The following is a 17,165-nucleotide window of genomic DNA, read 5'->3' as shown; positions in this document are numbered from 1 at the left end:
CTTCTGCGGTTCCTCGGTGGTGGAACGAGTTACCAAACTCCATTCGATCTGCAGAGTCCCTCTCAATCTTTAAGAAAAGGCTCAAAACCCAGCTCTTTAGTGAACACCTTCTCACCTGATGGACTGTGTAACCAAAAAAAAAAAAAAAAAAACTCTTTATCTGCCTCTATGCACTCTATGCATTGCCTCATAGCACTGCCTCGTAGCACCTATGTCCTGTTGGACCAGAACTTAGCTTTATGGCACTTACTCTCGTTGTTCTCTCCTGAATAGAACCTTGCTTTAGTTGTATTAAAATCTCATGTGTACGTCGCTTTGGATAAAAGCGTCTGCCAAATGGGAAATTGTAATTGAATGGGTTTGTGGATGTGCAAGAAGGGATATCATTGGGAGGGGAGACAGAGATAGTGAAGCTGTGAATTTATACATATGTAAAGGTGCATTTACATGTGCATCTGTAAAAGACTACACCCCACTGGAGTGAGATCTGTCAGCCTCTCCTGAAAGAGATTTTCAGAAGACCTTCATGGAAGGATGAAAGTTTTATGCTTTTGACCAAATTCAAACCGACGTTGTGATTTACAAAAAATAAACCTTGATGTCAAAATCAGTAGGTTTAATTGGTCGTTTTTCCCACTTCCCACTAAAGAATCTAAAATAAGTTCTTATCATTTCAGGAATTTCAGATATGGGTGTTATAGATACAAGTTTCGTTTGGTTAGATTCTATTCTTTAAAATGATCATACAGTGGAATCTAGGATAAAGTAATAATTGGTTCATTGGGTGGCAGGATGGCCAAGACCATACTATAACTACAAGTTTGATCCCTGCAACAGCCTTGTGTCCCACATACTCACTAATTTGTAAGACACTCTGCATACGAGTGTCAGCTAAAGACCTGAAATGAAAAATGAAATAATGGGCAGGAGGAGACAAAAGTATATGCCGCTGCATGAGGTAAAAATAAAAAAAAGGCTGGCAGATGAAAGTGAAAGATCCTTTAGCATTCAATCCACTATCTTACTATTCACTGTCTTTCTTTCTCTGCAGTCTATCATTCAAATTATTTCTATAGTATGAGGTAAGACAAACAGTTGAACAATGAAAAGTGAAAAAGATGACTTGAAGAAAATAGAAGCTAAGGGGAGTGGAGTAAGAAAGAAAATGGAAGCAGCACACAAGAAAAGTAAATGAATGAATTACCACATTTCTCGCACACGCCTGACCACACACTTTTTATTTTAAAACATAAAACATGAAAGAATAATACTCATTCACAGAGAACTGACACAATACAAAGAGGTCCCTATACACACCTACACACACCTATTGTCTGCCTCCCTCTCATTCACCCTCATGTCTTCTCTTTACCTACGCTACTCCCCCACACACGGACACACACACACGCACACTCACTCACACACACACATGGTCCGACCCAGATAGGGAATACCCTGTGGGGGAGGGGAGCTTCAGAAAAGTGGGATGGGGAGGGGGGTTACTGCGGGGTTTCCCTGTGCCACTCCCATAAAAATGAGGAGAAATGCGTCACAGAGCTCCCAGCAACGTGACTGCACTACCCAATCCTTGATATATGAGATAGGAGAGAGTCTAGGGAACAGCCAAGAGGCATGCACAACAGGGGTAATGTACTGTGTGTCTGTGTGTGTGTGTGTGTGTGTGTGTGTGTGTGTGTGTGCGCATGTGTGTGTGTATTATCACATGTTTAAGTACACAAGCACATGAGGTTGTTCCTATTTTTCCACAATGAGCTACATCCGAATCTATCTCAAACACAGCAACAGCAGCAGAGCCTTTCATCTCATTCTCCTTCAGCATAATTGGTTGTATATGAAAGGGGTTGCTGTATTACTGCAGCTCCCCACAGCATATTTACACTAAAGCTGAGCTGTAATAATGTCCGCTTTTACAAAACCACTTGCCTGGACATAGAACGCTAGTGAAGGCTGCCAGCTGTGCATCATTTGGACAAGGACTCGTCATGGTTGCGTTTTTCAAGGAAAAGCCTGTGTAGTATAATGGGATCATTAAAAGTCCATTTAGGCAAACCACCATGGGGAGTGGAGGCATGGGGGGTGGAGTGTGTGTGTGTGTGTGTGTGTGTGTGGGTGGGTGGGGGGGGTATGACACAACAAATCATTTCTATGCAGATAGCTTCCTCTTTTCTATTTCTGAAATGATTTTCCCTCGCTCCGTCTGGCACTGGAGTCGTGATTAAAGTGATGTGAGTTTTTTTTTTTTTTTTCTTGTTCACCAGGAGATTGGTTTCAGTGAACAAAAGCTATGCTATTGACTGAAGGAGGCACTATTGGATCCCATTCAAAAGAATCTGGATGTTTCTGTCTATCACAGTACTGTTATAATAGAAATGGGGTTCCCCTGCCATTTTGGCCCCTCCTTGCGTCAGTCTGAGGGAGTCTCTTGCCTGTAGACCCACTCTAATACAATAGTACTGGCCAGCAGCCTCTCCTCCATCTTGGCTCTCAGTGTGTCTGCGTCTATCTGTGTGTGTTTGTCATCAATAGACTCTTCGTCCTCTCCAGGGTGACTGTGGCCGGCCAAATCCACATAAGCTCATTATTAGAGGTAGAACAGAACTCCTGGCTGAAGAGCTGAGCAGCCCATTATTTAGCCACCAACTGCTGCTAGCGCATTACTCAGCCCCGAGATGGATGCTGCCCAGCCTCTCTAAGACTGCTGCTGCTAATCAGGCTGACCGGAGGGAGAGAGAGAGAGAGAGAGAGAGTCAGGCAGCGAGAGGGAGGAAGAGAGAAAGAAATATAGCAAGAGGTTGAGGTTGCGAAGGGGATGGACAGTGATGGAAATAAGAATGTGAGAGGGAGAGAGATGGAGGGAGCAATGAAAGAGAGACAAAATATGACTTACATTATTAAGTAAGCAGGGAGAATGGGATGTTTCGAAGGTATTGGTTTAATGTTTTGCCCTTTTAGAATAACTGTTGTCTCCTCCACAGTCTAGACAAATGCCCTATCCTGACACTAAGCTTAATGTGTGGCCAAAGCACAGACAGAAGAAATAAAGCAAGGTTAGGAGCATGAAAATACTATTAATATATTATGCTGCTATACCTGTCTTCCTGTTCTTCATGTTCTCACAAATTCTGTTGTTTTTTTTTGTTTTTTTACTGAGCGCTAAAGGTGGAGATGAAGCCACAGATAGGCAGGGTAAAATCTGCTATTAGACTAAGAGGAAAGCTGTGTGATCAGTGATGATACATGGGCTTTTTAAGTTTTAGTCAGGGTTAATCATGAGAATACGAGATGACACAATTTATAGACAATACTATACAGTTTAATACTTGGAGAAAATTGCTATTTAGCTCACCACTATCTAGCTCAAATATGAATCTCTCTGGCTCAACTCAGCATCCCGTGAAATTTTTTCATGAATGTCATCATTATAATTGTAGTTAATTATCTCTCGCCAGATAAAATTACACCTTTAATCCAATCCCTCACCAAATACAGAAAGCAGATTTGCATTCGGATCTGAGGGCTCAATTGATTCTAATTAAGCTGACCTTCAAACCCTCTGCATTAGCTGTTCAATGCCAGCAGACCGGTTATGTAAGCGGCAGCGAGTCTCCTGGTAATCTTTTTAAACTGTGAAGAGGCTCCGCTTGTCTGGGAGAGCGTGCTCATACGGATCGGATGGCAGGAAGGCCAGACACCCGGAGAATCCTCATTTCCTCACAGTTATTTTTTACACGACACATGGACACAGGACACAGTGTGAAGCACAATGGCGAGATGATGATCTGGGCTCGCTTGCATGCTCAAGACCTTGACATTGAGTCTAGATCCAAACATGAAGACGCAAAAATAATAATTGCAATTTCCAGACACAGAGCAAAAACACACTATAGGCATAATTTAAACCTAAAAAGATGTCCAGCCACAAGAGATAGAGATAGGCAGTTGAGGCACAGAGCAGATGAAATAAGACAAATGGGAGACATTGGCTGGTAGGCAGACACACACACACACACACACACACACACACCCACACACACAGACACACACACACACACACACACACACACACACACACACACACACACACACACACACACTCACAGAGAGACAGGCAGTCTAGATATCCCTAGGCTTGTCTAGGGCTGAGGCTGAGATCAAAGACAAAGCTAAGTGCAGACATGGCCTCTGATAGACATTGATTTCTATGGTGTCAGCTCAGAGCTGACTATTGAAAACCAGATAAACTATTAGTGACTACAGATACGTATTTCAACACTGCTGAATCAAACCGAAAAGAGCTGAGTAAAAGGATCCCTGTTGCCTTACAACATTTTCTAGAACCTCACCTCATGCTCAAAAAATGTGTTACATTTGTTTTCATGTAGAAGCCTTTTTTGCATTTTTTTCTTAGAATGCAAACTGTGCATGATTAGACATGAAACCATTCTGCATCACCTTTGGAAAGGTTCTACCTAAAGGCGACATATTTAACCATACATGCATTGGTCAAAGACGTGCTCCAACCATGTAATTCCAATAAAGCACGGCTTATTGGGCTTTGTTGGTTGCTATGCCAACTGTTGTGGTACCTAGGGAGGTAGTTAGCAATCTTTCCTGTTTTCCACTGTTTTGTACTATGCACATGCTTTGGTAATCATTGTATGAAAGCCATAATACCATTTAGGACATATACTATGATTATGGGCACAAATTAGATGCAATAGGTATGAGGCACAGCCTCAAAGAATACCCTCTCAAAATGTGTTTTTGTTTAATAAATGACAATATCTCAATATTAGTGTATAATATGTCTATAAAGGTGTTGATCTTCTGGTGAATGGTCCGTGGATTTCATATTGTGCTGTGTATTCTTATTGCCTTATCTCTTCCAAATCTAGTTCACTACTGTTGAAAGAACCCTCATTCTAAGTCCATAAGAACCCTTTGTCAGTAGATATGATTTGTCGTGAAAAAATAGTTATTTTTTAACCATTTCCAAAATCAGGTCCTAGGTGGATCAAAGGAAAATACTGTCACAACCCTGGGATTTAAGCACATTTGACCAATTGGAGGAACTGAAACAGTTCAATCACTTCATCAGCTTTGTTTCTGTTGCCGCTTTTTGTCTGGCGTTGTCTGTGCAAGGCAAGGCATGGGTGAGAGAGGATGAGGGATGACTGAGTCCATGATGAGTGTGGTTGTGAACTACTATAGGTTAGGGCTGAGATTCTGCGTCCAGGATGGAATCACTGTCGCTGAGAAAAGGCATGATGGGGTGTGGTAGGATTCAATGATAGGTAAAGCTCACAATTAATGGACATTTCTTGTAACGTTTTCAGAATAACGTTCACTCTACAATGCATGGTTTTTGTCTGTTTTTGTTTGCATTGTTTGCAAATGCTTCAACTCAAAAGCACATTACCAGACACAAACCTCGCTCAGTCTTGTGAAGCCTTATTGCCCCCGCACATGGAGAGTGACACTCTTGAACAGTTATGAGAAGTGTAGAGGCTGTTATTGATGACTGCCTGGCTGATAGTGACATGTTGTTTGTCATGATCTCACAGCGGGTCTTAGACCCCAGGGACACATTATCTGTCTTGCCACTGACACCCACCCAGGTGAAGTTCTTTTAGCCAAAGTAGGACTGGTGCTGGCTTGACCTGCCTCAGCCTGACAGAGGCAGACCATCCCTCTCTCGCCAAGGAAACTCTCATTGCAATTCCCATTAGTTTAACTTATTGCCATTTTCAAATGTGTGTGTGTCCATGCGCTCACATAATATAGTTGTGTGGGTGTGCGATGTTTGCATATGTTTTCATTTGCAGACAGAGTGCATATCCTGTGCTAAGAAGGGAATAAAAATCAGAAAGCAGATCGAATGCAGTTAGAAGAAATGAGAGCATGGCAGGAACGATGCTCTGCTGAGTAGCTTCAGTTACCCCAGTAATGCCTATCCCCCATGCACACACTGTCCCTCCTCTCTCAGGGGGGACGCTCTCTTCTCCTAACTGATTAGATTCTGCTCTGTAGACTCACCACCAAGCAGCTCCACAAATTGGACAAACTAAGGTGCAGTACACACATACACGCACACACACACACACACACACACCAGCTTGCCTCAAGGGAAATAAATGTCAGCCATACTAGTGTAGCATTAATGGCCAAATCCTATATAGGCCCTGGAATCTAAACCAAACATAGGCAGTGGAGAGAAAAGGGAGAGTGAACTATTGTATAGTATGGAGTCAGGAAGATGAACGACAAAACCAAGCGTCTCTAAAGAGTCTCCAAGTTCCCCCTTAGGGCCATGCTCCGTAGAACAGTCAGCTTATTAGCGAATGAGACATGGGAGTACCTGGATATCATCTATAAAAAAAAGCGCACAACACACACACATACATACATCATGCAGGCACACACACAGAGGTACACACAGATTGCATTTAAACCTGTTAGTGTAAGCACCTCAATTATTTTCTTTGTCTGTACTTTGAAAAGGGGTCAGCACTTAAATAGTATGATGACGAATCAAATGATAGTAATTGCTTATCATGCTGAACAAAATCTTAAATACAGGGCACAAACCTCTGAAAGATAATGAATTGCCTAATACATAATTTAGAGCTGCAAGTAAAATGAGAATATACGCTTCATCTTGCCTGTATGTTTTATTAATGCTCCTCTGTATCTGTCATATCACTGTTATCTATGCCATAAAGAGCTACATTATTCACTACAGTAAATGGAATGAATACATTTAGAAAGGTCTCAAGAGATGGGAATCTTGAATCAGGGGTGTGGGATAGATCCTTGATTCTTTTTCGTGTTTGAGTGTGTGTTGGGTGTGCACCGCGCCGCACCGCGCCGTTATTAAGTTGCACTCTCAAGCAATTAACTATTACGTTTCAGTCGCTGTCTGTTCGTAAGAGGATGTAAAAGACTCTCAGGACCTTGTTGATTACTGTCCAACAACTATTATACACTGTATCTGCGTCTCTCTTTTCCCCCAGGAACACTTTACGCCGGAGTGCAAGTTCAAGGAGTCGGTGTTTGAGAACTATTATGTGACATACTCCTCCATGATCTACCGCCAGCAGCAGTCGGGCAGGGGCTGGTACCTCGGTCTGAACAAAGAAGGAGAAATCATGAAGGGGAACCATGTCAAGAAGAACAAGCCAGCAGCCCACTTCCTCCCCAAACCTCTGAAAGGTGAGCCAGCCCAGATCCTCCTTCACATCTTGCTGTTAAAGCTTCAGTAGTTTAGTTTGAGGATAAAGTTCCTGTACCTGCACAATCTATTGAGAAAGTTTCTTGATTATTCAGCAATGTTACTTTTCTAGCTTTGGCAAAGGGGCTTGTTTGTTAAAGTGGGACACCTTCCAGGAAGACCACTAGGTTTTCTCTGTGATTAAATGTCCCCATTCCCTCTATGCTCTCTGTCCATGCGGGTATTCTCTTTCTAAAGACTAAGAGAATTGCTGCCTCCCTGCCATTTAGCTTCCTCCTTGGAGGTGGAGGTGTGGACCACACTATTCAGTGGCTCCTTCCAGCTGGTCACACTCCACTGCGGACCGAATATAGAACGAGGCACAGCCATTGTCTGTGGCCAGAGGCAGCAGGAACAATATGGTTATATACTTTGAATAGAAGCACTCGGCGCTTTATTTTACAGTAAAGTCAGGGAGAACCCCACCCATCCAGGCCCATGTGCCTTTGTGTGTACCGTTGCTGTGGAGAAGAGAGGAGAAGGGGAGGAGAGGGGGAAAAATGGTTCTGTTCTCTCTGTTGAAAAGGCTACGGTCCTTTCATCTCCAACAAGACACAGATTTACCTGTCAACAGAGAGAAGAGAGAGAGAGAGAGAGAGAGAGTGTGTCTGTTTTCACGTCAGTGGGATGAAAGGAGAGCACTCAGATGAAATTCTGTCTGAGTGAGAAAGGAACCGCTTGCAGCACAAAATACTCAAGCAATGAAAAAAGAGGGCAATTTATTTAGATTGTTGATTGTTGGGTTGTTTCACGGTTTGGATCTGTCAAATTTGGCTCCATTTGTGGTTTCACAAACATCCTTTTTTGTCTCAGCACATCACTAGTGCCTCCTAGCACTGTCAAGTAATTACCGGTGTCTAAATAGACAAGTGAAAGGATCATAACTGGTGAAGCCAATGCAAGCGTATGGTATTATAGTATGGTAAGTATTAGATACAGTACAGTCAAATGATCTATGGTTGGCTGATACAGACAAAGTTAATATCAGGATAATCATAAGAAAGTATTTCAGTATCGATCTTTAGTGATATCTGCTAGCATTGATATTCATCACATTGAACTGCATGGTAATATAAAGTAAGATAAAAAATAATATTCCCTAATTTTTTTCACATCTCGTTTTGTGAGAGATTGTAATTAATATTTGTTTTTTTTATCATTACTTTAGATCCCAGAATTGTATCCTTATTTCATCCCAATATGATTCTATTAAAAGACAATAAATGATAATATTGAATTATTGCCTAGACCTTTTACTATAATTACAGTACAGTATTATATAGTCTGGTGGTAGTGCTGAATATTTCAGAGGAATGGAAAAGAAGCCGTACATATTCTATGTGGAGACGGATATTGCACACTACGGCATTCTTCTTCATTGCAGAGACTTTCATTAGTTGGATACAACTACCGTTATAAAGTCTGGTGAGTTAAAATTTTATGCCAGCAATCATTTTGTAAGAATAGGCGAAATGGTGGATATCTCATTTTGGAGTGAAATTCTTCATTTGCCAGTGTGATGCTGCCCCTTCTAGGGTGGCTGGTGGAGCTCCTCCAGCCAGCAGCTTATTAAGAATCCATGTCTGCCCTCTGAGATCACTATAATAGCTTTTCACTTCCATTTAACGGACCATCCAGGGGGTCTCAAACACACTTAAGAGCAATAGCCAGAGAATGATCGCCTTTCTTTATGCTGAGAGAGAAATAGAGAGAAAGAGTAAGAGAGAATAATAAGAATAGATGAACGCTAGATGAGAATATTAATGTCTCAAAGAGATACTGTGGCTTTCAGCTGCCTTTTGTGCATTTTATCCAGAAGCACAAATATAGCATTTTATGAAGGCCAAAAGCAAATCCAAAATGAAAGAATTAAATTCAAGGAGGAAGTTAGCTCTAATACCCAAAGATGTTCAACATTCTCGCTGGTTTGCACAAACTTTAAATTATACAGTAATGCGCAATATTTACTAAATCTTTTATGTAACCAAAATTCCAGATGTAGCTAGTGCTTTGCAGCTTTGCAAAGGAAAAAAGAAAGAAAGGGAGAGAGAGAGTGAGAGAAAGAGAGAGAGAAAATAAAGGAGAATTTGTTCCAGCAGCTCATAAAGATTCAGAGGCAGTGGTGTTACAGGGCACCAATTAAGAAGCTGTCTCTGCACTGGCAACAGCGTTTCCAGCAGCCACTCCTCTCTCCCCCTCTGGTTCCAGTCTGCGAGTCTCAACCCACAGCCTCCTTCTGTCTTCCTCTGGATGAAGCGATTGTGCAAGTGCAGTCTGTGTTATTCAAACCCAAACAGGAAAATCCTCTTAAAACCTCCTCCTAGAAGTCATGATGCATTACCACAAAGAGCCGCCTTTATCACGAGAGTGTGTAGTCTGTCATGCGGTGTGTTTCTGTCACTGAAAGGATAGGGACAAATAGATGGAGAGATGGAACAAATATGGAGAGATGGATGATTGTTATCGGAGATGGCTATGTAAAGATGAAAAAACAGCGGTGGTGTTGAGGTGATACCATGCCCCTGAGGTCAGCCGCCTACCATTATAATTACACGATACCTTCACTAACAAGCCAGGTATCGATCATCAGCAGTTTCCCATTGAAGTCCTGCCATTGATTGATGTGTGTACATAGGGATGCTCTGTGGATTGCTGCTGTAACTAAAAATGCTAGGCTAAGGGAAGTGTCTGAAGGACTGGGTTTGCTGTTTCAGCCGCACGCTCCCTAAGGAACGGACATCAAATAGCATTCTCGGCAGAAGGATGTTGACTGCATCCTGAAACCAAAGACTGTGAACCTCAGATTACTGATATTTCTTCTGAAAAGTGGCTGCTGAGATGCAGAATGGGCCATTGCTGCATACACAGCAAAGCTAAAGTACTAGCAGCTCCTGAATTTATAATGCCATGCTGTGGACATAAGAACACTTTCTGCCCTCAAAGCCAACCTGGTTGTGTTCCCTCGATTCTGCAGTTTGCAGGATACTGTGTGAATTCTGAAATGTTTCGCCATTAAAATGAGCCACTGTAGAACGGAATAGAGTGGAGTTGAACTAAACAGACTAATTTTATTCTATGTTGTTGTTTCATAATAGACTATAAATCACAGTTCCGCTTTCCGTTGTCGTCGGTCTAATGTATGTGTCAGTATGTCTGATCGGCACTCTTTCTGTGTTTCTGCAGTGGCCATGTACAGAGAGCCGTCCCTCCATGACTTGACAGAGTTCTCCCGCTCCGGCAGCGGCACGCCCACCAAGAGCCGGAGTGCCTCAGCTGTGCTCAACGGAGGCAAAGCCGTGAGCCAGAATGAGTCCACGTAGCCCGGCCACCAGACCCAGGCCTGGGGCAGAACCATGAAACCTTACCTCCAGCAGAGCGTGAATCCAAGCAGACTTCTCTCTCCAATCAGCGGTTCAGGACTAGCTACGACGACAAACCACACACACACACCCACCCACCCACCCACCCACCCACCACCACCGATCGCAATCCAACCATATAGGTACCATCCTGGTCAGTCTTTGTTTCCTTCGCAACACAACATCAATAGTAAGAATATAACAGCACATAAACCATCCTGGACTTGAAAAAAAAAATGAAAAATGACTTTCTTTTTTGGGCTTGACATTTATTTCTTCTCTTGGTCACTCTCTTTTGGCGATGGCCGCATACGAGTTAGCTCATCTTTAAGTTGTTTTATTTTTCTTTATTTCCTGTGGACAATAACTTGTTTTCTTAGGTCATGTAGACACCAACCACTCGTGCATCTGTCAGACAGGGACAGGGAGGTAGAGAGGTAGGCGTCCAGGGCAGCCAGTAATGGTGCTGGTCTACAAGGCTGCAGAGGTACAGTAGAGTACCCCTGTCCTCTGTCTCATCCATGCTTCTGTGAATACGAAGCCTATAACCTCCCTGGTGCGGCACAGCCTAGCGCTGCTGGGGTTGCAGCCAGCCAGACGGTAGCTCTCCTGCGTCCTAGTGCACACGCTCAGAGACTGAGCTCTCTAGCATGGGAAAATAAAGCCTATGTTCAGCTGACCTGAAATATGAGGGACAGCGTGGCTCCTGCAGTTTTTTTTTTTTGTTTTTCTGAGATGCCACAGCTGCACCTTGCTTTTGCTAATTTTCTGAATTAGCTGAGAGCTTTTTATTTGTTAATCGGTTTTGTTTTCTCCCCCCTCGTTCTCTTCCCTCGCCCCCTCCTCAGTATTTGTGTTTTTGTTGCTGTTTCACCATTGAAAGGAGTTCCAGCACACCAAAGACAGAACTGAAAGAGTGTCCCTTTAAGCCGTTGAAAACCAAGCCAGTATAGAGGCACAGCTGGACTTTTTTTTTTAATGTACATTTTCGATGAGAGAAAGCAAAGTTTTTGAGGAAAAGAGAAACAATGGAAAGAGGAAGGGATTTCTAAACACATGGGAGTTGGCAGCGTGCTCGGTGTTCTAGTGCTTTTTGCTGATGCGCTCTAAGAAAGAGGTATGAAACGACTGTTCAGTGTCCCCATTCCCTTCTGTTTCTACTGTGTCACACTGTCTCTGTCTCCTGTCTTCGTGGTCTGTTTCCTCCCCTGTGCTTGTGTCATACTTCGACTCCCCCTGCCATCCTCTTTTGTGGACTTAATTGACTGATTCAGTTCACCATAGGAATATGGTGTGAGCCCCTTCCCAGGATGCTTGTTATGTGTTTGAGTAACTTATTGTGGTGACAATTTTCTATATTTAAAAAAGAATACTGTGGACTTTTAGGTGGCTTAACATTTTATAGGATATGTCATATTTGTAAAAGTGAAAAAAAAAAAATAGAAAAAAAACATATACAGTATACAAAAAATTAACATCTTCCCTTTCTTGCACAGGGCATGTACAAACACAATTATGTACAAAAAGGACCCTTTTTGTGGGCTATGTACTCTTTCCCTTCAGCTACATAACTTCTTTCTGGTACATGCTTCTGGGAGGCTTTCTTTTCTTGGTTTCCTCCAGAGGTGGTTTTTATTAGGTGAACCTATCTGTTGCATGGGAGAAAGCAGGGAAATTCTGGTCTAGAGCTGCATGATGTAGGCTATGTGTATTAACCCATGTTGGATCATGTGTTCCAAACTACCAGGCTAAATCTGATAAAACAACATGTACAGGCAGACGATGTGGCTGTCTGATACCTTCCAGTTGTTTATTATTTGTTGTATACACAAAATGCACTGAATAAAATGTTTATATTAAGATATACTTTTAAAATGTGTCAGACTTTCTTCTTTGTCACATCAATTCCCTTGTGTATGTAATCAACATGCTCCATATATTTAATCCTCCAGGCACGGCAAATATAGTAAAGATGGGGATGTGGGTGTTTGATTTTGGTTGGCAGGATGGTTGGTGGTGTGGAATTGAGGGGGTGGGGGAGGGGAGGGTGCTGCATTATGGTATGATAAGCCCTTCTCCCTTGAGGAGCTACTGAACATATAGTCCTACTCCATCTTTCCTGTCTGCGGACACAGATGAATTACCCAGAGGCAGGATAGGCCTTTAATTGCCTTCAGAGTCAAGGCTGATGGACAGGCTTATAGGGCTCGCTGGCTCGTTCTATCCAATGAATCAATATCCCTGTTGGATTGAAAGGCTGAAGAACAGATACCTGGAAATAACTCCACTGATGTGGACTATTGCCTATGTCTGTATGAGCTCACCCTTCACACACTAACGTAAGGCCACTTTTAAATTTTTCCATTTTTGGTGGTAAAAATGACCCAAGTCCTGCCTGCCTGCCCAACAGATGAAACTTGTTTGAGTCTAGGCACGAGCCTGCACATCCTGACCTCAGTGTTCCTCCTAAATGAGGGGAGCTGCAAGCGCTTCACGCTCACAAAACTCTTGACATAATTAGCCCCATACAAAGGAAACACTCCCATTTGAGCTCCCATAGCAAAACATCTGGCAGAACACTTTAATGCAATATGGTCTTCGGACGTGACATAGTGGAATAATGACCTGATGAGCCCTTCAGTGCCAAGACAAGATGGGACAGGATGATTTGAATGATGGCACGACACAGAGTTAACCTACACGGCTTTGTTAATAAGGTCAGCTCTCTCCCTCGCCCTCTCTGTCATCTTGGGAAGAAGCACTTCCTCTAATGAGAGATTTTGTCCATGATCACTCCGCTCTGATTGTCGCCCACAGTGCATGTCAGGAATGATAAGGGTAAAGGGTGTCAAAATGTCACACACAGATCCAGCCATGTAGGAAAAAAGTCAAACTGACTGCAGTAATTGTCGCGCTGAGAGAGCAGTAGCGTAGTGAAAAATACCAGAATTATTGAGGTTTTTCTGAACTTTTCTAGTTGTTTACTGCCTATGGTGTTTCGTAAGATTTGTAACTGAAAGTCTCAATGCCTTCCACTGTTCATAAGATTCCATTTAGTTTGAAAATCTATGACATCCTGCATTCCGACATTCCCATGAAGCCAAAGCAATAATGCATCATTGTGAATTTGGTGTTGTCCACTTTCTGCAAGTCAATAGCTTCTTTTCGGGTAATAACTTTGATGACTGCCACTGAGTTCTTGCACAACTATTTGAGCCAAAGCGTACAGCAGGAGCAATACAGTTTGCATGCGAAATGATCACTTTAAAGACTGAATTCGACAATTATTATGAATCACCATTCCCCCAAAAATAACAAAGCAAACATTACAACAAAGCTATAACATGGAAAATAGATTCTGGATACTGTAAGACCGAGGCAAAAAAAAAAAGTGAAAAATCTTTCCTTTCCTTTTAATCTTTCTTTTCCTTTCATGATCCTTTAACTGATCATGATTGTCAAGCTAGTTTATCAAAGAACAGTGACCACAGTAATAGCACCACCTCCATACAGCAGAGTACTGTGCCTTCTTAATTGCTATATCGTTTCTAGATTTAATGCATTGACAAACTGTACATTAGCTGGAAAGCACTGTAAATACGGCACGGCAAATGATAAAACGTACAGTGCAGTGCCAGGGTTGAAGTCAAGTTTCAATTAAACTGAAAGTAAGTGGCAATGTATTACTGGGTCTGAGAACATTTTTTATGATAAACTCTTCAATTGTCAAAGCAGAAAGAAAAAACAATTCCTTAATTGACTGAAGTGAAATTGATTTCACCCAAGAAAATGAAAAATCCTTACACTCTCCTACGGATACGTGCCTGAGTCATGTCCATTTTATAAGAAGAACAGCCTATTGTACAATACATCTGCAAGGCTCTTCATCCTTCATCTGCCTGATCTTTATTCTGAAGTCGACTGTGTGGGATAGAGTAAGCATCAATTTGGTCTGTGGAGTCTGCCTCATTACGTCTATGGCCAGTAGAGACAGGAGAACTAATAGGCCTCTGTAATATAGGCCCTGATATGAGCTACTTCATCGTTCATGTAGTTTGACACCTCCCTACTCCCTTCATTTCCTTTCACCCATCTCCAGGCTCCATTCATTAGCATGGGACAGTCCAATTCATTAACGAAGGCTGCTTGCCTTGTTCAGAGATGGGGACGTGAGGAGCAGGCACTTTCACTCTATGGTATGTCTCTCTCTCTCTCTCTCTCTCTCTCTCTCTCCATCTCTCCCTCTTTCGCTCTTTCTCTCTGTCTCTTTCGCTCACTGACCAATCAGTTATTCTGCCCTTCACTTGGCCAGACTAATGAGTCTTCATGGAGCACCGAAAAAGAGCAGATGCAAATCCCGAGGGTGTGTCAAAAAAAAAACACACACTTGCGCACACACACACACACATACACACATGCACATAAACAAATGCACACGTCAAACACAGCTATTGCCGCTCTAGTGTGCACGGATTTGAGATCTTCAGTGAGATCAGTCTGTAATAATCTGTCACGAATCAGGCAGAGCTGATGGAGCTGTGATGCATGTGACGGCTGTGTACCTGTGAATGCTATAACTCATTACCCTTTATCACTGCCAGCACAGGCTGACTGGCCTCATCTCTCTCTCTCTCTCTCTCTCTCTCTCTCTCTCTCTCTCTAGTTTCTTTTTCTTTCTTTCTTTCTTTCATCTGTCTTTCTTTCCTCTCCCTCACGGTCACATTGTTACTTTAATTCCCAGTGCCACATACTGTGGATATACAGACATAAACATTTACATAATATGCATTGTATGGAAAATTCTAGAGCAGGGCTCACATAATAGTCAGCATTTTTTTTTTCCTTGCTTATGTTTTTCTTCTTCTTCTTCTTTTGCTAGACAGAGTATGTGTATGAAATGCCAGAATTACCAGAGCCTAAAAGCTAAAACTATAATCTCATTCCATTTCCCACTCATGTATTTTTCATGTGCCTTAATATTTCATAGGGATTTGGAGTTTTTTCCTCTTTTAATTCTCAAAGATGTGATATAACCAATCTTTGTTGTACAGATGTTGAGTCTTGTTGCCCTTATATAACTCTTTACTTACAGGGTTGTCCCAAGAGGTGTGTTTTACAGAAAACAATTTTCCACCTGTCAGTCAAGAAGTCAGCGCATGAAATTGCTGTGATTATGAAACAAGTTCAAATGATTTGCTCCTTTGCATTTTCCAGAAGGTTTAATATACAGCAACTGAGTTAAGTGCAGCTTCCCAGAAATATTGATATTTGTACAACCTTCCGAAGAGGAAGATGACTGAATTTAATTGACTGACGCAGAAACCTCCCACGAGGGGCAGCTGCAGCTCTCATTTACGTCTCTTTCCCTGCTCCTGCTCCTTCTCAATCTCTCCCTTTCTCTCTAACTCATTCTCATGGTAAGGTCTCATTCACTCTACATTGATGTGTTATTATCAGATGAAAGGGGCAAATGAAGATTATCTTTTGTTGAGCGCTGGTGTACTGATCAGTAACAGCTTGCCGAGTTCATAAAGCTTTAGGGTTGTTTTTCACAGGTACTGAGCCCTGAAAATCCACTACAGCAAAACAAACAGAGGGGAACAGGGTGTAAAATAAAATTGAAGCTAATAGTAAATTGCCTAGTTATTATTTGGCTCCAAACCCTGGAGACATACTAAGCTTGAGCAAGTGGGAGAGGCGAGAGAGAGAAAATGAGGCAGAGGAGATAGAAATGGGGGGAGAAAGGCTTAACAGCGAGATAAATAAAGACACCCAGCAAGCGATAGGAAACAAAGATGTGCATAAGACCTCCTGGGGAGAACACAGCGGAAATGAGTGGCATTTGAGTTTAGTTATTGTGTAAAAACAGTGAGCAGAGCTGGCAAATTATGTCTGGGTTTTCAGGAGAGAAACAAAACAAAAGAAAAAAAAAAAAAAAAAAAAAAAGGCGAATTGGGTGACAGCAGTCACAGACACAAGCCAACTGACACTCTACAATCCTTCAAATCATTTGTGAAGTACTTGTCATGTTGTAAGGATATGATGAAACTAAATGAAATGCAATGCTGCTGAACCTGAAACATGGGTGTAAAGTGCCAGTCCTGCCAGTCCATCTCCAATACCACAGTGCCCTCTGTGAGCCGAGAGTCTAAATAGAGTCTGCCGCCGTCTGTCCCTGCAGCGACCTCTCTCCATCCTCCTCCCCAGCGAGCCCCCGGTTGGCACAGGAGAGGCAGTGAAGCTTCATCTCAACAGATTACCCTGAGCAGAGAGTGTCTCACACTCCTTCTTATCAGTCCCACTAGCACATCAGAGCACCAGGGGCCGGAGGAGAAGACGGATAAGACTCACTGCCCAGCGAACGTACCATGATAACATCCACCACGAATAGTAACACACACCACTGCTTCCCCCCATCAGCGGTGCAATACAGCTGGGTGTCACAGCAGAGCCTCCTGCTTCTTCCTCAGGCTGTAGGTGAGTGGAACGTATCCATCTATCTATCTATCTATCTA

General features: G+C 42.5%; 1 protein-coding gene across 3 annotated transcripts in view; it reads left to right on the top strand.

Annotated features, from left to right (window-relative positions):
* The window catches only part of fgf13a (fibroblast growth factor 13a), a 53,975-nt gene extending 41,514 nt beyond the window's left edge, over positions 1-12,461 (top strand). For all 3 annotated transcript variants that reach the window (XM_071518190.1, XM_071518189.1, XM_071518188.1), the window contains exons 4-5: positions 7,035-7,233; positions 10,475-12,461. In XM_071518190.1, the coding sequence (XP_071374291.1) occupies positions 7,035-7,233; positions 10,475-10,611 (336 nt within the window). In that variant the 3' untranslated portion in view covers positions 10,612-12,461. The remainder of the gene's footprint in view (positions 1-7,034; positions 7,234-10,474) is intronic.
* Positions 12,462-17,165: the final 4,704 nt, after the last annotated feature.

This window comes from Centroberyx affinis, unplaced genomic scaffold (assembly GCF_046629955.1).
Source record: "Centroberyx affinis isolate AG114_WGS23_722 - 3 ecotype Tasmania unplaced genomic scaffold, CSIRO-AGI_Caff_v1 ptg000557l_1, whole genome shotgun sequence".
In the NCBI taxonomy this organism is placed as follows: Eukaryota; Metazoa; Chordata; class Actinopteri; order Beryciformes; family Berycidae; genus Centroberyx; species Centroberyx affinis.
This window is presented reverse-complemented; position numbering and strand designations above follow the sequence as displayed.